A 15,195-nucleotide genomic window follows, 5' to 3' on the forward strand; every position below is an offset into this window, starting at 1 on the left:
GTGGCTGTAGTTTAGTGGTAAGAATTCCACGTTGTGGCCGTGGAGACCTGGGCTCGAATCCCAGCAGCCACAAATTACAATTTTTTTTGCAGCGAAGCACGTGTCTGTGGGATAGGAATACACCGCTTGCACACCGTGGCGTCACTTCTTCTAATTCCTTGGCGGTTATAATGGATAATGTCTCAATCCTAACATTATATTATTATTACAACAATATACAATACATCTATATATAAGAATCTTGATGAAAGAAGTCACAACTGATGCGCATGCACTTAAAGAGCTCGCCATCCATTAATGGAGATAAAGCACCTTTCTTCCACTGCCAACCACGTCGTCCGCCAATGCGCCCGGTAATCATCATATCCCTTCCCCCTCTCTTCAACTACATAAAGTGCAAATTTTAGCTCGGGGTGACCTGCTATTACATTTTACATGTAGCTTGGGGTAGTACATCGTCGATCAGAACCTTAACGACCTGCTATTACATAACACGAACTGGTTTTTAGGCTTCAATTTACTAAAATAACTTCTTTTTTTTTTTTTTTAAACCAAAACCAGAAACCATTTATATATTACAAAATAACTTATTTAATTACAACTTTTAAAAGTTTACATGTAACTTTGTGTAGCACATCTTCAATCAGAACCTTAGCGGTCTGCTTTTACATGACAAAAATTGTGTTTTTGGCTTGAAATTACTAAAATAATGTGTTTAATTACAACTTTTAAAAGTTTAAGGGTTTAATTGACTTCTGATATAAAGTTTGAGAGTGTATTTATATATGTTAGGACGCTAGATATATCTGTGGAGGAACTAGTGGATGAGTTCGAGATTGGATGGGAAGCGGACGAGAAAGGATACTCAAGGAAGTTGGTGGAGTTTTCATGTTCAAAGGTTCTGGCCAGGATGTTCAGTGATCCACATGGTGCTGTTCTTGGTGCTTTCTTCAGCCGCTTCACCTTTGATATGATGCTTGCTTGGGAGATGCCTACCTCTGCAGATGAACAATCATATAACGTAAACGCTAACTGATTCAATTCATTCCTGTTAATTTCCCATATATTTATAAGGTAGGATAGATGTAGTTTAAATATTGTTTGTGTGAACAGGAGTGTGCAGGAAAAGAAAAGGAAGATCACAAAGAAGTGGCGATAAAATCCACTGATCAACAACAAGATGACATCCCTTTGTTCTATTCAGATATCATGCCACTCCTTGTAAGCAACTACTTCCAATTGCTAATGCTGCATCCCTTTTGAGTAGTAAGGGAAATCCGGAGTCACTACCTGACTCATCTTGTGGTCTTAGCCGGTAAAGAATCACAAAGACTTAAATTAAATTAGGTTGTCCATAGTTGATTGGTTCACAAACGTAGCCTTAGCAGGCAAGGATAAGGAGATAAACTAAGCTAGGTTGTCCATAGCTGATCGGTTCACAATCGTGGCCCTAGCTGGCCAGGACAAGGAGGTAAACCAAATTAAGTTTCCTCACAAATGAGATCCTAGCCAGCAAGGACTACAAGGAGGTAAATCAAATTAGCTTGTCCATAGTTGATCGGCTCATAAAATCAAGAAGGTCAATAGGCCGTTCTCCTAGGGAGTTAACAACCTAACCAACTTAGCTGGAGTTGCCCTACAGCTGCATCTGTTGTTGCTCTGATTCATTTTCCTTCACTCCACAATTGTTCTTTCTCAATGGTTTTGAGAATATATGTTGGCAGGTTGATAATGAGCAAAATGTTGGGGAAGGTGGATTTGTGTGGATGGCATCGCTTGTACCAGTGATAGCTGATGTTGTTAATGCACAATTCACTTTTGAGACTCTTACTGCTACTTCTGCCAGTAGACTCCACTATCCTGCATATAATATGTTCTTGAACCAGATTGACAAGTAAGTATTGAAAAAACATTGTTACTACTATTGAAATTTATCCCAGTTAAAGACTTAAAGTTAACATTTCCACTATAGATTAATGCCTTTTCTACTGTTTCCTTCAGATGCATAAGGCATTTGCAGAAGCAGTCCACACCAACAGGGGTTGAACTGGGAGATGATGAGTTTATACTACACGTGGAAGGAACTGCAACCACGCAACGAGTAGTGCGCCATATTGGAGGCACAAGTTGGCCCGGTATCTCTTTCATTTTCTCTTGTTTTCCAAGTTTTTACTATCAGGCTTATAGTTAAAACGAAACAGAATGCATCCTTCAATTAAGCATGTTCCTACTATCAGGCTTTTAGTTGAAATGAGACAGAACGTATCCTTCAATTCTGTATTATTAATTTGTGTTGTCTAGTTTATGGAGTGATATGATGTATTTTCGTGATGCTATGGTTTCTAGGTAGGTTGACCTTAACAAACTATGCTCTCTACTTTGAGGCATCTGGGGTCCTGTCTTACGAGGATGCTCTTAGGCTTGACCTTTCGAAGGACGTTGAGCAGACCGTAAAACCAGATGCCACGGGTCCATGGGGTTCCCCCATTTTCGATAAGGCTATAGTGTTTGAATCTTCTGAACTGTAAGTTATAAATGCTTAGATGACATTGATTTTGCGGGCGAGAATTCATGAGAGTTTGTTTTGGAATATATATGATGACTTGCATTTGGCTAAACTGTAGGCAAGAGAGTGTTGTCCTAGAGTTTCCGGAAATGGCAAGCGCCACGAGACGTGACCACTGGCTGGCTCTTTCCAGGGAGGTCATGCTGTTGCATAGATTCTTACGGGATTTCGAGGTCAGATCACCAATAGAATCGTGGGAAATGCACGCGAGGACAATACTAGGAATCGTAAGGCTTCATGCCGCTAGGGAAATGCTTAGGATTTCGCCCCCTGCTCCCAAGGGCTTCTTAATCTTCGAGTTGCTAGACGAGTTGCCAAAAGGGGATTATGTACTCGAAGAGCTTGCTGATAGTTTGAAGAGGGCCGACGTTGTGCATCTGTGTAGTGCAAGCTCAATCTTGAGGAGCTTGAACGTCTCCCAATTGTCCATGCCATCTACTGAAGTAAAGGAAATCAGCCCCGATGGCAACCCTGCAGTAGCTCAAGCTAAAAACGCGTCGTCCCTGGAGAACGCCATTGATCAAGCAAGGAAGCAAGACAACGAAATAAACGTGGCTCAAGCTACAGTGGAAGAAGTGAGGGAAGAAGGGATTGCCAACAACATTCAGGTTCTTATGGTAAGTGCTATGCTCAATGGGGAAGAGAATGCCATAGAGTGGGGGCAACACCAGCCGATCAGGTTATTGGCTTGGTAATCACAAGGTTTCAAGTTCCACTTCCAGTTACAGTGGCCTATTGGCCTTCTCAGTTTTAGCCAATCAGTTATAAATAGTCTAGGGTGATTTACCTCCATGTAGTTCTTTGCTGGCTATAGTCACAAGACAGGGTTTACCAAGTGTGCACTTTCAGATAGTGGTTTTGGTTTCCCTTTTATCCAAAAAAAAAAAAAAAAGACGACATAGATTTAATATCATATATATCATAAGTAGAACAAAAAGGGAAGAATTAATGCTTTCAGTTATAACAAATTTGATATGTATATCACTGCCTGCAGGGTCTCCTCAAGCCATTTGGAGGATTAATGCCTCATTTCCTAGAGATTTTGACATGGGAAAGGCCACTAACCACTTCCATTGTTCTCCTCATAACTCTTCTAGTCATCTACAAGTAAGTCTTCTGAATTTGCTCTAACCTTTTCATCCTCATTATATTTACAATATAAATCAAATGCAGGGAGTGGGTTGGCAAGGCCATTGCAGCCTTGTTATTGTGGATGGTTGCTACAATGCTGAGGGCCAGACAATTAGGGATAGCGAATACATACAACAAGATAGTTATCTTCACCGGATCTGATAAAACCGCTGTGGAAAACATAGTGTCAGCTCAACAGGGGCTAAGAACTGCATATGACATAATCCAACGCTTGAATGTCACAATTCTCAAACTTTGGTCACTATTTATCTCTAAAGCCCCCAAGGTAACTAAACAAACTATTCTAACTTTCTTGGTTTGAGCCAGTCAACCACGACAATCTATGCTAGTTTATCTTCTTATAGTCTTTTGTTGGCTAAGGTCAAAAGACAGGGTTTGAGCCAACAATGTAAGCTGGTTTACTTTCTTATAGTCTGTTTACTAAAGTTACAAGACAGAATTTACCTAGTGCACACTTTTAAATAGTGAGAGTTTGTTTTGTCACATACTTAAATAGTGACTACCTGTTTAAATATTGCAGCATTCGAAGATGGTGATGGCGGGTATGATCGTTGTTGCAGTTGTGGTGGCAGTGATTCCATTCAAGTTTATCCTCATGGGGGCTGTAGTGTCTGGGTTTCTATCATCCTCAAAGAAGGGAAAGGGGAAGCAGAATCAGAAGGAGGGGGGAAACAGGCGGGTCAAAGAGTGGTGGGATTCTATCCCAGTTTCAGTTGTGGAAGCCGTGGATGAGATTGCGGTCCAAAGTGTAGCCTTGAAAGCAGATTGACGATGCATATATATATGGCAGTTAGTTTCGTAAACTCCATTGTTGTTGGGCCTCGTTTTTCTTAACTAGTTATGTACGTCTGTCGCAGAGGATAAATACATTTTTGTATATGCATGTAAAAGTAGTTTTGCATCGGTGTTCTCATACAATTTAATTTCAGGGTGTGTTTGTGTTCATGGATTTACACATTCAGAATGGGAACTAAAGTCATAAGGGAAAAGGCTCAAATAAACCTTTTAATTTTGAGTTAATACCCAAAATAGTTTTTGAATATAATAATTTTTCTCAATTTCGTCGTTTCTTAAAGAAATACAAGCAATGCAGATTAACTAATATTGTCCTAATAATTGTATCCTCAAATGCCTTTCTAGGTTTTAGAAGCAAAATCCAGCTATTCTGTTTATGTAGCACCCAAATGTCTGATTTTATGCTTGATAAATCAAATTTTCAAGCAGTAACTTTCTCATAAACCTTCATATTGCCATTATCAGCATCTCCATGTAAAAATATATGTCTTCTTCCCATTCAAACACTCACCCTCTTTCTACCGAACTGATAGTGATTTTTTCAATTTTGTCCTAAACGACTTTGGTGATCTAACTTAGTCCAGACTATGTTCGAGGACACCTTTAAATTCGAGTGTTTAATTGCACTTTTAAAAGTATAATTGGGTCTTCAACTTTTAAAAGTGCAATTAAACACTCGATACTTTTAAAAGTGCAATTAAACACTCGAATTTGTCAAAATACTTAAATAAGTCTTTTTAATAGTAATCAATAGGTCCTTTCAAAAAATAATAATCAATAGGCTACTAATAAAATTATGGACTTTGTCCACCGTTGATCGGTCGCTAATCACTATTCATCACTGTTAAAAACTTAAAAAAAAAAAAAAACAATTTTCAGTCAAACACCGAGTAGACAATGTCCAGTCGCATGTACTATCATCACATGTCAAAAAAAATATCTTCATCAAATATGAACATAGAATGAAGTAAAAAAAATGTCTTCACCAAATATGAACATAGAAGTAAAAATTGAGAACGGTGAAGGATAGTACACAACTACACATTATTTTTCATAAATAAATACAGAGTAATTTCTATCTTGTAGATAATGAGAGTACACAACTATATGTATATATTATTTTTCATAAATAGATATGGAGTAAATTTTATCTTGTAGGCCACGAGCCATGCACGTGTATATGCAATGTTTGCACCTAATTCCTATTTAGCACTACTATATAAACTTCCATTTTTGCTCCATATGTCATGCGTTGATTGACTAATAAAGAAAATGGAATATAATTTTTGTTCATTTCATTTTCTTCGTCCAATAAAAATTAAATACATAATGAAAATTATACTCCATGTCTCCATGAATGGTCACACTTGTGTAAAATCGTCTCACGGATTCTTATTCGTGGGACGGATCGGATCGAAGTAACATTCAAATGTCATACTTATATATGCAAATGTCATACTTATATGCTCAAATATAATACTAATTAAGAATACAATTTTTGTTACTTATAAGAGAAAAAATAATACATTTTTCATAATAAGTAATGTTGACAAGTGCCTCTTACTTATAAGGGCAAATATAATACTTTTGAAGAAAAATGTAATACTTTTAAATCGAAATGTAAAAGTATTGTATTTTCCCTTAAAAGTATTACATTTACCCTTATAAGTAACAAAAATTTTATTCTTGATTAGTATTACATTTGAGCAAGTATGATATTTCTACATATAAGTATTACATTTACATATTAACCCGATCCAATCCGACTCGTCTTACAATGAAACGGTGTCATACAAATTTTTGACCTCCATGAAATACACCTAACATTTTTCTTCCAATTTCCGCAATTCCGCCTATAACTTAACGCCCAAAACCTAAAAAAACCACCAATAACTAAGCAAATAAATAAATGCCCAAACCTTTCATCAAAATTTCCATCTACTCCTCACTTCTCCGACGTCTTTGTGATCGCCGAACTACACTCCGGGGACCAATAATGTCTCAGTCCTTGCTCTCTCATTCTATGCACCTCGCACCACCCTCCTCCTCACCTGCCAATCCTATAGGTCCCACCTTTCACCGCCGGTTGATCAATTTTCCGGCCATTCATGGTTCGCCGCTCCGGCCACCGATGCTCCGGTCAATGACCACTCCGGCTAGATGCTGCTCCGCACTTCCGCTTGACTTCAAAGGCGGCCAAAGGTACTTCAATTTCCCAACAGTTTTGACTCTTTTTGAAATTCTCCTGCTCAACATTTGGTTTTATTCGAAACCATTGCCTCTCCTTTATGTCTTTATATTTGTACATGAATTGATTTTCTAGAAAAAATCTTAAGAAATTAGCGTAATATCTTGAGAACTCTGAAACTTTGATTCCACTGGATTCTGGATTCTATTATTTCTTCCAAGTTTATATTTTCTATGTCAATGTAGCAGCTGGATTGCTAGTTATCCTAAGATTGGTTATTATTAGTGAGCATTATAGAATTGGAAAGAGGGATTAATTATAATTTGGATCTACTGAGCATTATGGTTGTTGTTTGGCAGAATGAGTGGATTCCATGAAATTGAACTCAAAGTCCGGGACTATGAATTGGATCAATACAATGTCGTAAACAATGCTGTTTATGCGAGTTATTGCCAGCACGGTGAGGATTTCCTGCTAAATCATTTACATTAAGAAACAGAAGAAATTTGGGTGCTTTTGATTGCAACAATTTAGTACTGTTTTTGTTATATATCTATCAACTCAATTCCTATTCTGTGAGTAAATATTGTAAATGTTTTTCTTGACTTAGTTTGTGCTTTTCATTCTTGCTGTATGTGGTGTTTCCAAGTACAGTAATTCTTTAACTTTTGCTATGATTTTTCCCAAATTTTAGATTAAGACTTTGGTAGCGCCTCTGTCTTTCCTTTTGACAAGAAGTCATGGCTTCTGGTCCATGAAAGCAACTACCTTATCCTAAATTCTAGCCAAATTTTTTAAATTTTCTATGAGGTAAAAGGCCATAGATGCACTGGTCTGTGGTCACTGCATGATCCTGGATTCCTGGAGTTTTACCATAAATTAGACCTATTTTTAGAGCATGTACAGAATTATTTATTTTTTTGGTTCAACTTAATATGAAAATTCACTTTACTGAATTTTTACTTGTGCTGCTATTATTAATTTGTTAACTGGTCAGTCGCCTAGCTAGCAGCATCCAATCTCTGAAAGTGCATTCTGAGTTTAAAATGTCACCTTGTAGTTGTAGGTAGACTCATAATCTTGCTTCTAACAATTTCATTTTGTAAAAAATTTCACTCTAAAGTCCTCTAGTCAAGTGTACTGCATTTAAGTGTACTGTCATTTTTCAAAAAAAAAAGTGTACTGTCATTGAAATACTGTACAGCTTAGTATCAGCAGCTAGCAACTTTGTGGTGCACAGCAAACCATGTTGTTTTAGATGTGAAAGGTTAAAGTTATGCACCTAATTTCTTATGAAGAGACATCAAACACGCAAATGAGTGTAATCAAAACATAAAGAGCAATCGTAATTGCACCACTATGCCCTGTGATAGGTTTTTTGTTGGTTTTCTGTTTTTTCTTTGGACTTCTCTTTCAGTGATGTTAACTCATGGTCCTATATGAATTGGATGAAAATAAATAATTTTTGGGTTGTTGTCATAATTCGTAGAACTTATTCTTAGAGATTCTCACAGGTCGGCATGAACTTCTGGAAAGAATTGGTGTAAATGCAGATGAAGTTGCACGCTCTGGTGATGCATTAGCACTGTCAGAGCTGTCGCTTAAGTTTATTGCACCTTTAAAGGTTCGTCCTTTTAATTGTCATTCCATGCCTAAAATTTCTTGCTCCATATGTATATTCACTTCACGATAGCTTATTCAGTTTACCATTTTCCCATCAGAGCGGAGACAGGTTCGTTGTGAAGGTGAGGATATCTGACTTGTCAGCTGCTCGTTTATTCTTTGAGCACTTCATCTTCAAGCTTCCGAACGAAGAGGTTTGTTTCCATAACTCATCATAGATTGTAGAATATCTTATAACGAAAGATCTCGTGTTGTGAAACTCTGTAATGTTGGTTGGCAGCCCATTCTGGAGGCCACAGGAGTAGCAGTGTGGCTTAACAAAAGTTATCGTCCAGTCCGAATTCCTGCAGAGTTTAGATCCAAATTTGTTCAGTTCCTTCGTAAGGTTGAATCAAGCTAGCATTCCCACAAAAAGGAGAGTTTTAGTTCCACCAAAGGAGATAACAAGTCTCAGGTTCAATCCTTGTTCTTTTCAACTTCAAGGAAATAATTTTTTTTTTAATATTGATTATACTAAAAAAAATTAAAAAAGGGTTTGAAATTAAGTAACTAGATATATTCCAAATTATAATTATTTAGGCTCCAGATTTGACTGTTGAGCATGAGGCATACGAAAGTACTGGGTGGATGTTGTGCAATTTTCTGTATTTAATTATTAAATAATTTTTATAATGTCTTTTTAATTAAGTTGTGTGTTTTGGTAGATCAAGTTGAATTGTTTAGGGCCTGTTTACTGACAGAAAACTGTTTTCTGTTTTCTGTTTTTCAATTTTTCAGTTTTCATTCTTTGTTTTCATAAAATTAACAATAAATAAAAATATATCCGAACCAATAACCTATTAAGTTCACATAAAATTTACTTTAGATGATATTAATATTTTTTGAGCTAATATTTAAAATATGTTTGGATATATTTATTTGAATGACATGTATATAATATATAATTTTTATTTTGAACTTTGATATAGTAATATATGTGAAATTTCGATATCCGATATCAGGACCAAACTTGTATCCGATATAACATAATTAAAAATATCCTAACGAATAAAAACCAATTGAGTTCAATCAAAATATAAAACCTGGTATAGATTTCAATTTTTAATTTTGATAATGTGAATGATGTATAAATTTAAGCATAAGCAAATAAGTTATGTTTAAATAAGTAATGCAAGTAGAAAAGATAGAAGATGATAATAAATGTAATCATAGTAATGAACACATATGTAAGTAGATAATGGTGAGAATATGGTTATAGTGACATATAGTCTAATAGATGATAGTAGATTCTGTTTTTCATTTAGAAAACAGTTTTTAATAGTGTTTCTTGTTTCCAAAATGGAAAATTGTGGTAGTAAACATGTTTCTGTTTTTTAATTTTTCAAATTTCCTGAAAACTGGAGAAAGTTTTCAGTTGGTAAACACACCCTTAGTTTTTTAATGAGTTAGTTTAAGAGAATATCAAATCTTGTCATGTTAATTCATTTGGGTAGTCCAGAGGAGTGACACCAAACGCATTAGTACAATTTCTCCCAATAGTTTGGTTAATATTGCATTGTGAAGTTTGATTAAAAAATTATGGGTCTACAATTAACATATTATTTACATATAGTTAATAAATTTTTGTACATGTAAACAAGTTGAAACACATTACAGGATAACTATAAACATATAAATTGTTAACCAACATGGTTGGTGTGGTGGTTCAGCACCTCGTCCCTTAAAATAATTTTTAAATTTGATTTTGTGTCTAATAGTACTTTTAAGTTTTAATGTAGTTTCTAAATATATAAATTTTACACACTAATTCTAAACTTAATATTTAAATTGTAAACTTAATATTATGAGAAATTAAATTGTAAATAATTTCAGTCAAACCAAGCTAACCGAACCTTAGGCATAAAATGAGAGTTTTGTTAACCGACTGTTTATCAGCTGATACATCGATCAAGTCAATAAGTTTAAAAATTTTCTCTGGGTGAAGAAGAAAAGTTTAAAAATTTTAATTTATTATTAGATAACTCGAACCAAACCATCCATTACGTTTTCCACCCAGTTTGAATGCAACCGTTACAGTGGGCGGAGTGTCAGTGTCAAATCATGCGGCCGCCACGAAAGTGTCTAGACCTCCAGTACGTACACGTGTCCATTTCTCACCTGCATAATAATAATAATAATAATAATAATAATAACGACGACGACGATTTATATATCGGTGGACAGCAGATTGTTTGTTGTGTCGGTTAATCAAACAAAAAATTGATGGCGGAAGGGGAGATATCAGTAGGTCAAGAGCAGATGCTGCTCCACCAGCAGAAGAACAAAGTGATGGTTGCTATAGACGATAGCGAAAACAGCCTCCACGCTCTGCGCTGGACTCTCCACAATTTTATCCTGCGCAACCGTAACGATCCGTCGCCGTCCGCCATTGATTACGGCGTCTTAATCTTCACTGTACAGCCGCTTCTCGATTATACCTTTGTCCATGCCGCCTCTTTCGGCTCTACGCGTATGCACTCTCCTCTCCTTTGTTTTAAATTTTAATTTCTTAAAACCAATTTTTATTAGGTACTTGAGTAGTTGAGTATATGCATCTTTCTGCAAATATTTATTGGTGTTGTATAACATTAGATCATAATTTAAAGGTTAAAAGAGATGGAATTGTATTGATAGTTGAAGTAAAATTGTGTGATATGATGCAGCACCGGAATTAATGAATTCCCTTCGGGAAAATCAGAAAAAGATGGCTGATGCTCTGCTGGAAAAGGCCACCAAGCTCTGCACTCAATATGGGGTACGGTGACCTAATACCTGCAAAATTTTCCCTATACAATATAATTTAAAATGAAGTTAACATATTCATTTAATCATTTCTGTACCTTTAAACAAATTGGAGGAACATCACATGATAATTACAGACATATAACATGATAATTATGAACATATAAACTCATGATAACTACAAACATATAAACTGTTAATTTTAGGGTACAAAATATGTTAACTGCAAACACATAATATATTAACCAATATCTTATTGTATTTGTAGTTAACATATCATATGTACCTGCAGTTAACAATTATGTTATGTGTCTATAATTATCATATTATATGCCTTCAATTTATTTACACGTACAATAATTGATAACTGCAAATACAAAATGTGTTAATTATAGACACATAATTTTAGACTAGAATCCATACTTCAATATGAATTATGGTCATGGTCATGGTGTTAAATGAATGAGCTTGCTCATAATATTCGAGATTACTATTTAGGTTTAATTAAACTAGCCCGATCAGAAATTGGGACCAATTGGGCTAGGTCACATGATATAAAAATCTTGGTCTCGCTTATAATCCTTTTTTTTTTGTTTGTTTGTAATTTTTTTAGTTCGGAATTATTATATTAATTATTTTATGTAAGGTTTTTTTTTATTATTATAATGAGTTATAACTTAAAAATTATTTATTTATATCTTTTTATTATAATTTTTGTAAAATTTTAAAACTAATTAATTATATAAATTTTAATTTATAATTCTATTTTAATATAAAGAAAATCATCATATAAGTACAAGCTACAAGGATATAAAGTTAATTTCTTTAAAAAAAAATCAATCTCTATTGAAGTAATAATAAATAAATTATTTTATCAATTTTATTTACAATTGGTTTATCTAGTTAATATTAGTATTTAAAAAAATGTAATATCATTATTAAAATAATTAATATTTTATAAAAGATAACTTTGTAATATATTTCTATTCACTATCTAAAGTGAATACCAAAATGAAAAATATTATTTTTTGACTTTCAACAAAATAGAAATGAATAATTTTCTAAACATTTAGTAACATTTTACGAATTTTCGAATAGACTTTAAAGTTGAACTAAAAAGGATAATATTTTGGTGACAGATTACTCCAGAGACCGCCACAGAAGTGGGCGATCCCAAAGAGGCAATATGTGAAGCAGTGGAGAGGCTTAATGTCCATTTGCTTGTCTTGGGAACTCATAGTCGTGGGGCTCTCCAAAGGTTAATTTAAACTTTATCTCCATTTCTTTAGCTTCACTAGTAAGGGTTGCAATTTCTTTAATATTTTATTATTATTTAAAATTTGATATCATTAATATGTTTGGCTGGCTTTGGGCTATGATAGTGTCATCTTAACCAATTATATATCAACATATAAGCATACTTGCCCATTCATAAAGGCTATCATTGTAGCATTGAAACGAGGGTACGAGGCCATATATAGAGATGGAATTCCATAAATACACTTAAGATGATCAAGTATAGCATAGTGGAAATTCTCTTAATAACATACAATATATTGAACAAAGAACACAATGTAAAGCACTAATAGGTGTAAACACAACCATGGTTAAGCACAAAATAGGTGTACTTTTCCCATGCTTCAATCGATAAATGCATATAATTAGCATAGTGATCGAAATACTTCTTCTTGCAACCAAATAAACACCTTTAAGTCCGGATGAGCAGCCCAGTTGATTTAAGGTGATAGATTATGGGATAAGGATACATGATCAAACCTTGTTAGTGCAATTTGGAGTTTCACCCAATGTGATGGGTTTCTTGTTGGCACCAGATATTGGTCATTCAACCTAATGGGTCGTTTAGTCATTGTGATTTATGCATCTACTGCCATATTTAGGGTGGTTCCGGTTTCGCTTTGAACCGCCAAACTTTTTTTTTTTTTCCCAATAGGGTGGTTCCGGTTTCGCTTTGAACCGCCAAACTTTTTTTTTTTTTCCCATTCATTTTGAAACCGGAACCGGACAGTTCTAGTTCTTGATTTTAGCAAACCAGAATTGGAAATGCTCGTACAATTTCGATTCGGGTTTGGTTTGATCTATCGGGCCGGTCATTGTCTAAGTTTGTAATTAAAGAACAAAATTTCCCTGAAAATGAAACAGGGCTTTTCTTGGAAGTGTCAGCAACTACTGTGTTCACCATGCCAAGTGTCCTGTTCTTGTTGTGAGGAAAACAGCACAGGAATCAACCTAGCTTATATATGCTCCTTAGCTTCCTCAAACTACGTACGTACCAAACATATATGAATAGAGAAACTATGCAGAGCTTTCTTGTGGTGTTTGAACTTAATTAGAATGTTGGTATATGGTGATTTATCATCTTTAGCTTGATATATATTATCTGGTGTGTATATAATGCTTTACCTTCTATGTATGTGTAAAATGATTCTGTAATATGGATAAAAATTGTGATTATTTTAGAATTTTGATTTTGATTTTTATACCAAATGACCAAATTACTTTTATAAAAATTCATTCCTATCATTATTATTAAATATTTGACTTTAATAATTTGGGCAAGCAGTGGAGAATATTGGACAGTGATATGAGCCCAAATAGGCAATTCACATACAGAGTACTACTTTGATGAGTAATTAGGATGTGAATTTTAGTCCAAAATTAATGAAATTAAAAAAATTGTGTTAAGATAAATTTTTTGTTTGATAAAAAAAAATCAAATTAAACATCTCTAATGAGTAATATTGATAGGCTTAACGCTATGGTTTTGAATCAAGGTCCACATTGCATTTTACTATGAAAGGTTGGTCCAAGGTATAACAATTGGGATTAACATCCATATCATATCCCTAATGACTAATGAGTAATATATATGATAGACTTTTCATTTGATTCTCTGCTATCACTTTTTTTTTTTTTTTTTTAATTTGTAATCATTTAAAAGATAAATTAAAATATGTAATGTCAACATCAAAAGAAATAGACTAAAAAAATAAAATTACATATAATATATTTTTTAATACAACTACCTCACCTCCATTTAGGGGCGGAGCCAGGAAGTCTGGGTTAGGGGGGCCAAATTTAGTTGGCATTCGTATCAATCATACAATATTGTTATATACACTATACATGCTTGTATAGATTATTATTGATAATTATTTTTAATTATACTATGTGCAACAGTATAATATATGAATATATAATAATTATATGAGTATGATCGTTAAGGTTATCAAACATTACTTCTAATTTTTTCACATAACACAAAATATATACAATGATAAAAAAAAAAAGAGGAAAATTACACTTTTCATCCCTAAGTTATAGGGTAATTGTAGTTTAGGGATGAAAAAAATAACTTAAAGGACAACCTGTTATTAAAAGGACAAAATTTGTGACGCCAATTATAATTTAGGGACGAAAAGTGAGCACGACCACCAACTTAGAGACGAAAAATGTAATTTTCTCTAAAAAAAAATATTTACATTTATTTAAATATGCATTGTCACTCTTTTAATTATCAAATAAAAAGTTGTCAATTGTTTGGTCAACAATAACTTTTTTGATAATAAATTGATATTCGTTCTACTGATTAATGAAATATATATTTCAAAGTTTAAGGGATGAAGACAAAAACCAATATTTCGAAATAAAGAATCATTATTAATTTTTGTAAATTTCAATACTAATAATATAACCTAACAAATTTACATCCTAAAAGTGTAAATAAATAATAAAACACACAAAAAAGTTATCAATTATTAATCAACTAATAAAACTAAAATATATACCTCAAAAAGTTAGAGAGTAATGAAATTAAATTAGATACTTAACGTCTTCCCTCATTAAAATCTTAACGAAAGAAATAAGCTAATTAATAAAGAAAAATGACTAATTTGATTGATTTATTTTTATTTAATGAACTTAAGCTTTAATATATATGTATTTTGAGTTCATTTGATATATAATAGATTTTTTAAACACAATAGGAGGGGTCAAAAGTGTCAAATTTTCATATTATAATAATATATAAATATATACCTACTAAAAAATGGGGTGGGGGGGGGGGGGGGGG

At 33.8% G+C, this 15,195-nt stretch overlaps 3 protein-coding genes and 1 non-coding gene across 13 annotated transcripts in view; all 4 read left to right on the plus strand.

Moving 5' to 3' along the window:
- Positions 1–72, plus strand: TRNAH-GUG. Its single transcript has one exon. It is a non-coding gene; the product is annotated as a tRNA-His (tRNA).
- A 78-nt stretch (positions 73–150) lies between these two features.
- Positions 151–4,579, plus strand: LOC116026178. The gene is made up of 10 exons (XM_031267647.1): positions 151–353; positions 793–1,021; positions 1,114–1,221; positions 1,725–1,894; positions 2,002–2,135; positions 2,347–2,524; positions 2,625–3,183; positions 3,561–3,673; positions 3,740–3,983; positions 4,239–4,579. Exons 1-10 carry the CDS (start codon positions 298–300, stop codon positions 4,485–4,487), a joined length of 2,040 nt encoding a protein of 679 aa, XP_031123507.1. The 5' UTR covers positions 151–297; the 3' UTR covers positions 4,488–4,579.
- A 1,819-nt stretch (positions 4,580–6,398) lies between these two features.
- LOC116025228 (acyl-acyl carrier protein thioesterase ATL3, chloroplastic-like) lies at positions 6,399–10,677 on the plus strand. 3 transcript variants are annotated; one of them, XR_004099623.1, is made up of 7 exons: positions 6,399–6,715; positions 7,061–7,161; positions 8,216–8,325; positions 8,423–8,518; positions 8,605–8,778; positions 10,381–10,456; positions 10,551–10,576. XR_004099623.1 is itself a non-coding variant. In XM_031266380.1 (5 exons), the coding sequence occupies exons 1-5, from the start codon at positions 6,423–6,425 to the stop codon at positions 8,722–8,724; spliced, it is 720 nt and encodes a 239-aa protein (XP_031122240.1). In that variant the 5' UTR covers positions 6,399–6,422; the 3' UTR covers positions 8,725–8,885. The 3 variants fall into 3 exon arrangements, 1 of the variants encoding a protein (XP_031122240.1); XR_004099624.1 differs by lacking the exon at positions 10,381–10,456 and having other exon boundaries at positions 10,551–10,677; XM_031266380.1 differs by lacking the exons at positions 10,381–10,456; positions 10,551–10,576 and having other exon boundaries at positions 8,605–8,885.
- Positions 10,557–15,195, plus strand: part of LOC116025229 (universal stress protein A-like protein) — a 9,949-nt gene continuing 5,310 nt past the window's right edge. For 7 of the 8 annotated variants that reach the window (XR_004099628.1, XR_004099629.1, XR_004099630.1 and 4 more), the window contains exons 1-3: positions 10,557–10,833; positions 11,027–11,118; positions 12,245–12,363. Coding sequence is in view for 2 of the 8 variants with exons in the window: in XM_031266383.1 (XP_031122243.1) it covers positions 10,587–10,833; positions 11,027–11,118; positions 12,245–12,363 (458 nt within the window). In the remaining 6 variants the exon portion in view is untranslated. Of the gene's footprint in view, positions 10,834–11,026; positions 11,119–12,244; positions 12,364–13,265; positions 13,604–15,195 lie in introns of those variants that run through there. The other variant, XM_031266382.1, reaches the window with a different exon arrangement.

The sequence above is a fragment of the Ipomoea triloba genome, chromosome 7, assembly GCF_003576645.1.
Source record: "Ipomoea triloba cultivar NCNSP0323 chromosome 7, ASM357664v1".
NCBI lineage: Eukaryota > Viridiplantae > Streptophyta > Magnoliopsida > Solanales > Convolvulaceae > Ipomoea > Ipomoea triloba.

What these genes read in the sequence shown, in the direction of transcription:
- LOC116026178 (XM_031267647.1), top strand. Translation starts at nt 298, where the DNA reads ATGGAGATAAAGCACCTTTCTTCCACTGCCAACCACGTCGTCCGCCAA. An exon ending in TGGAGGCACAAGTTGGCCCG is followed by an intron (nt 2,136 to 2,346) that starts GTATCTCTTTCA and finishes TATGGTTTCTAG; the next exon opens with GTAGGTTGACCTTAACAAAC. An exon ending in ACTCTTCTAGTCATCTACAA is followed by an intron (nt 3,674 to 3,739) that starts GTAAGTCTTCTG and finishes AATCAAATGCAG; the next exon opens with GGAGTGGGTTGGCAAGGCCA.
- LOC116025228 (XM_031266380.1), top strand. Translation starts at nt 6,423, where the DNA reads ATGCCCAAACCTTTCATCAAAATTTCCATCTACTCCTCACTTCTCCGA. An exon ending in GACTTCAAAGGCGGCCAAAG is followed by an intron (nt 6,716 to 7,060) that starts GTACTTCAATTT and finishes GTTGTTTGGCAG; the next exon opens with AATGAGTGGATTCCATGAAA. An exon ending in TGCGAGTTATTGCCAGCACG is followed by an intron (nt 7,162 to 8,215) that starts GTGAGGATTTCC and finishes AGATTCTCACAG; the next exon opens with GTCGGCATGAACTTCTGGAA.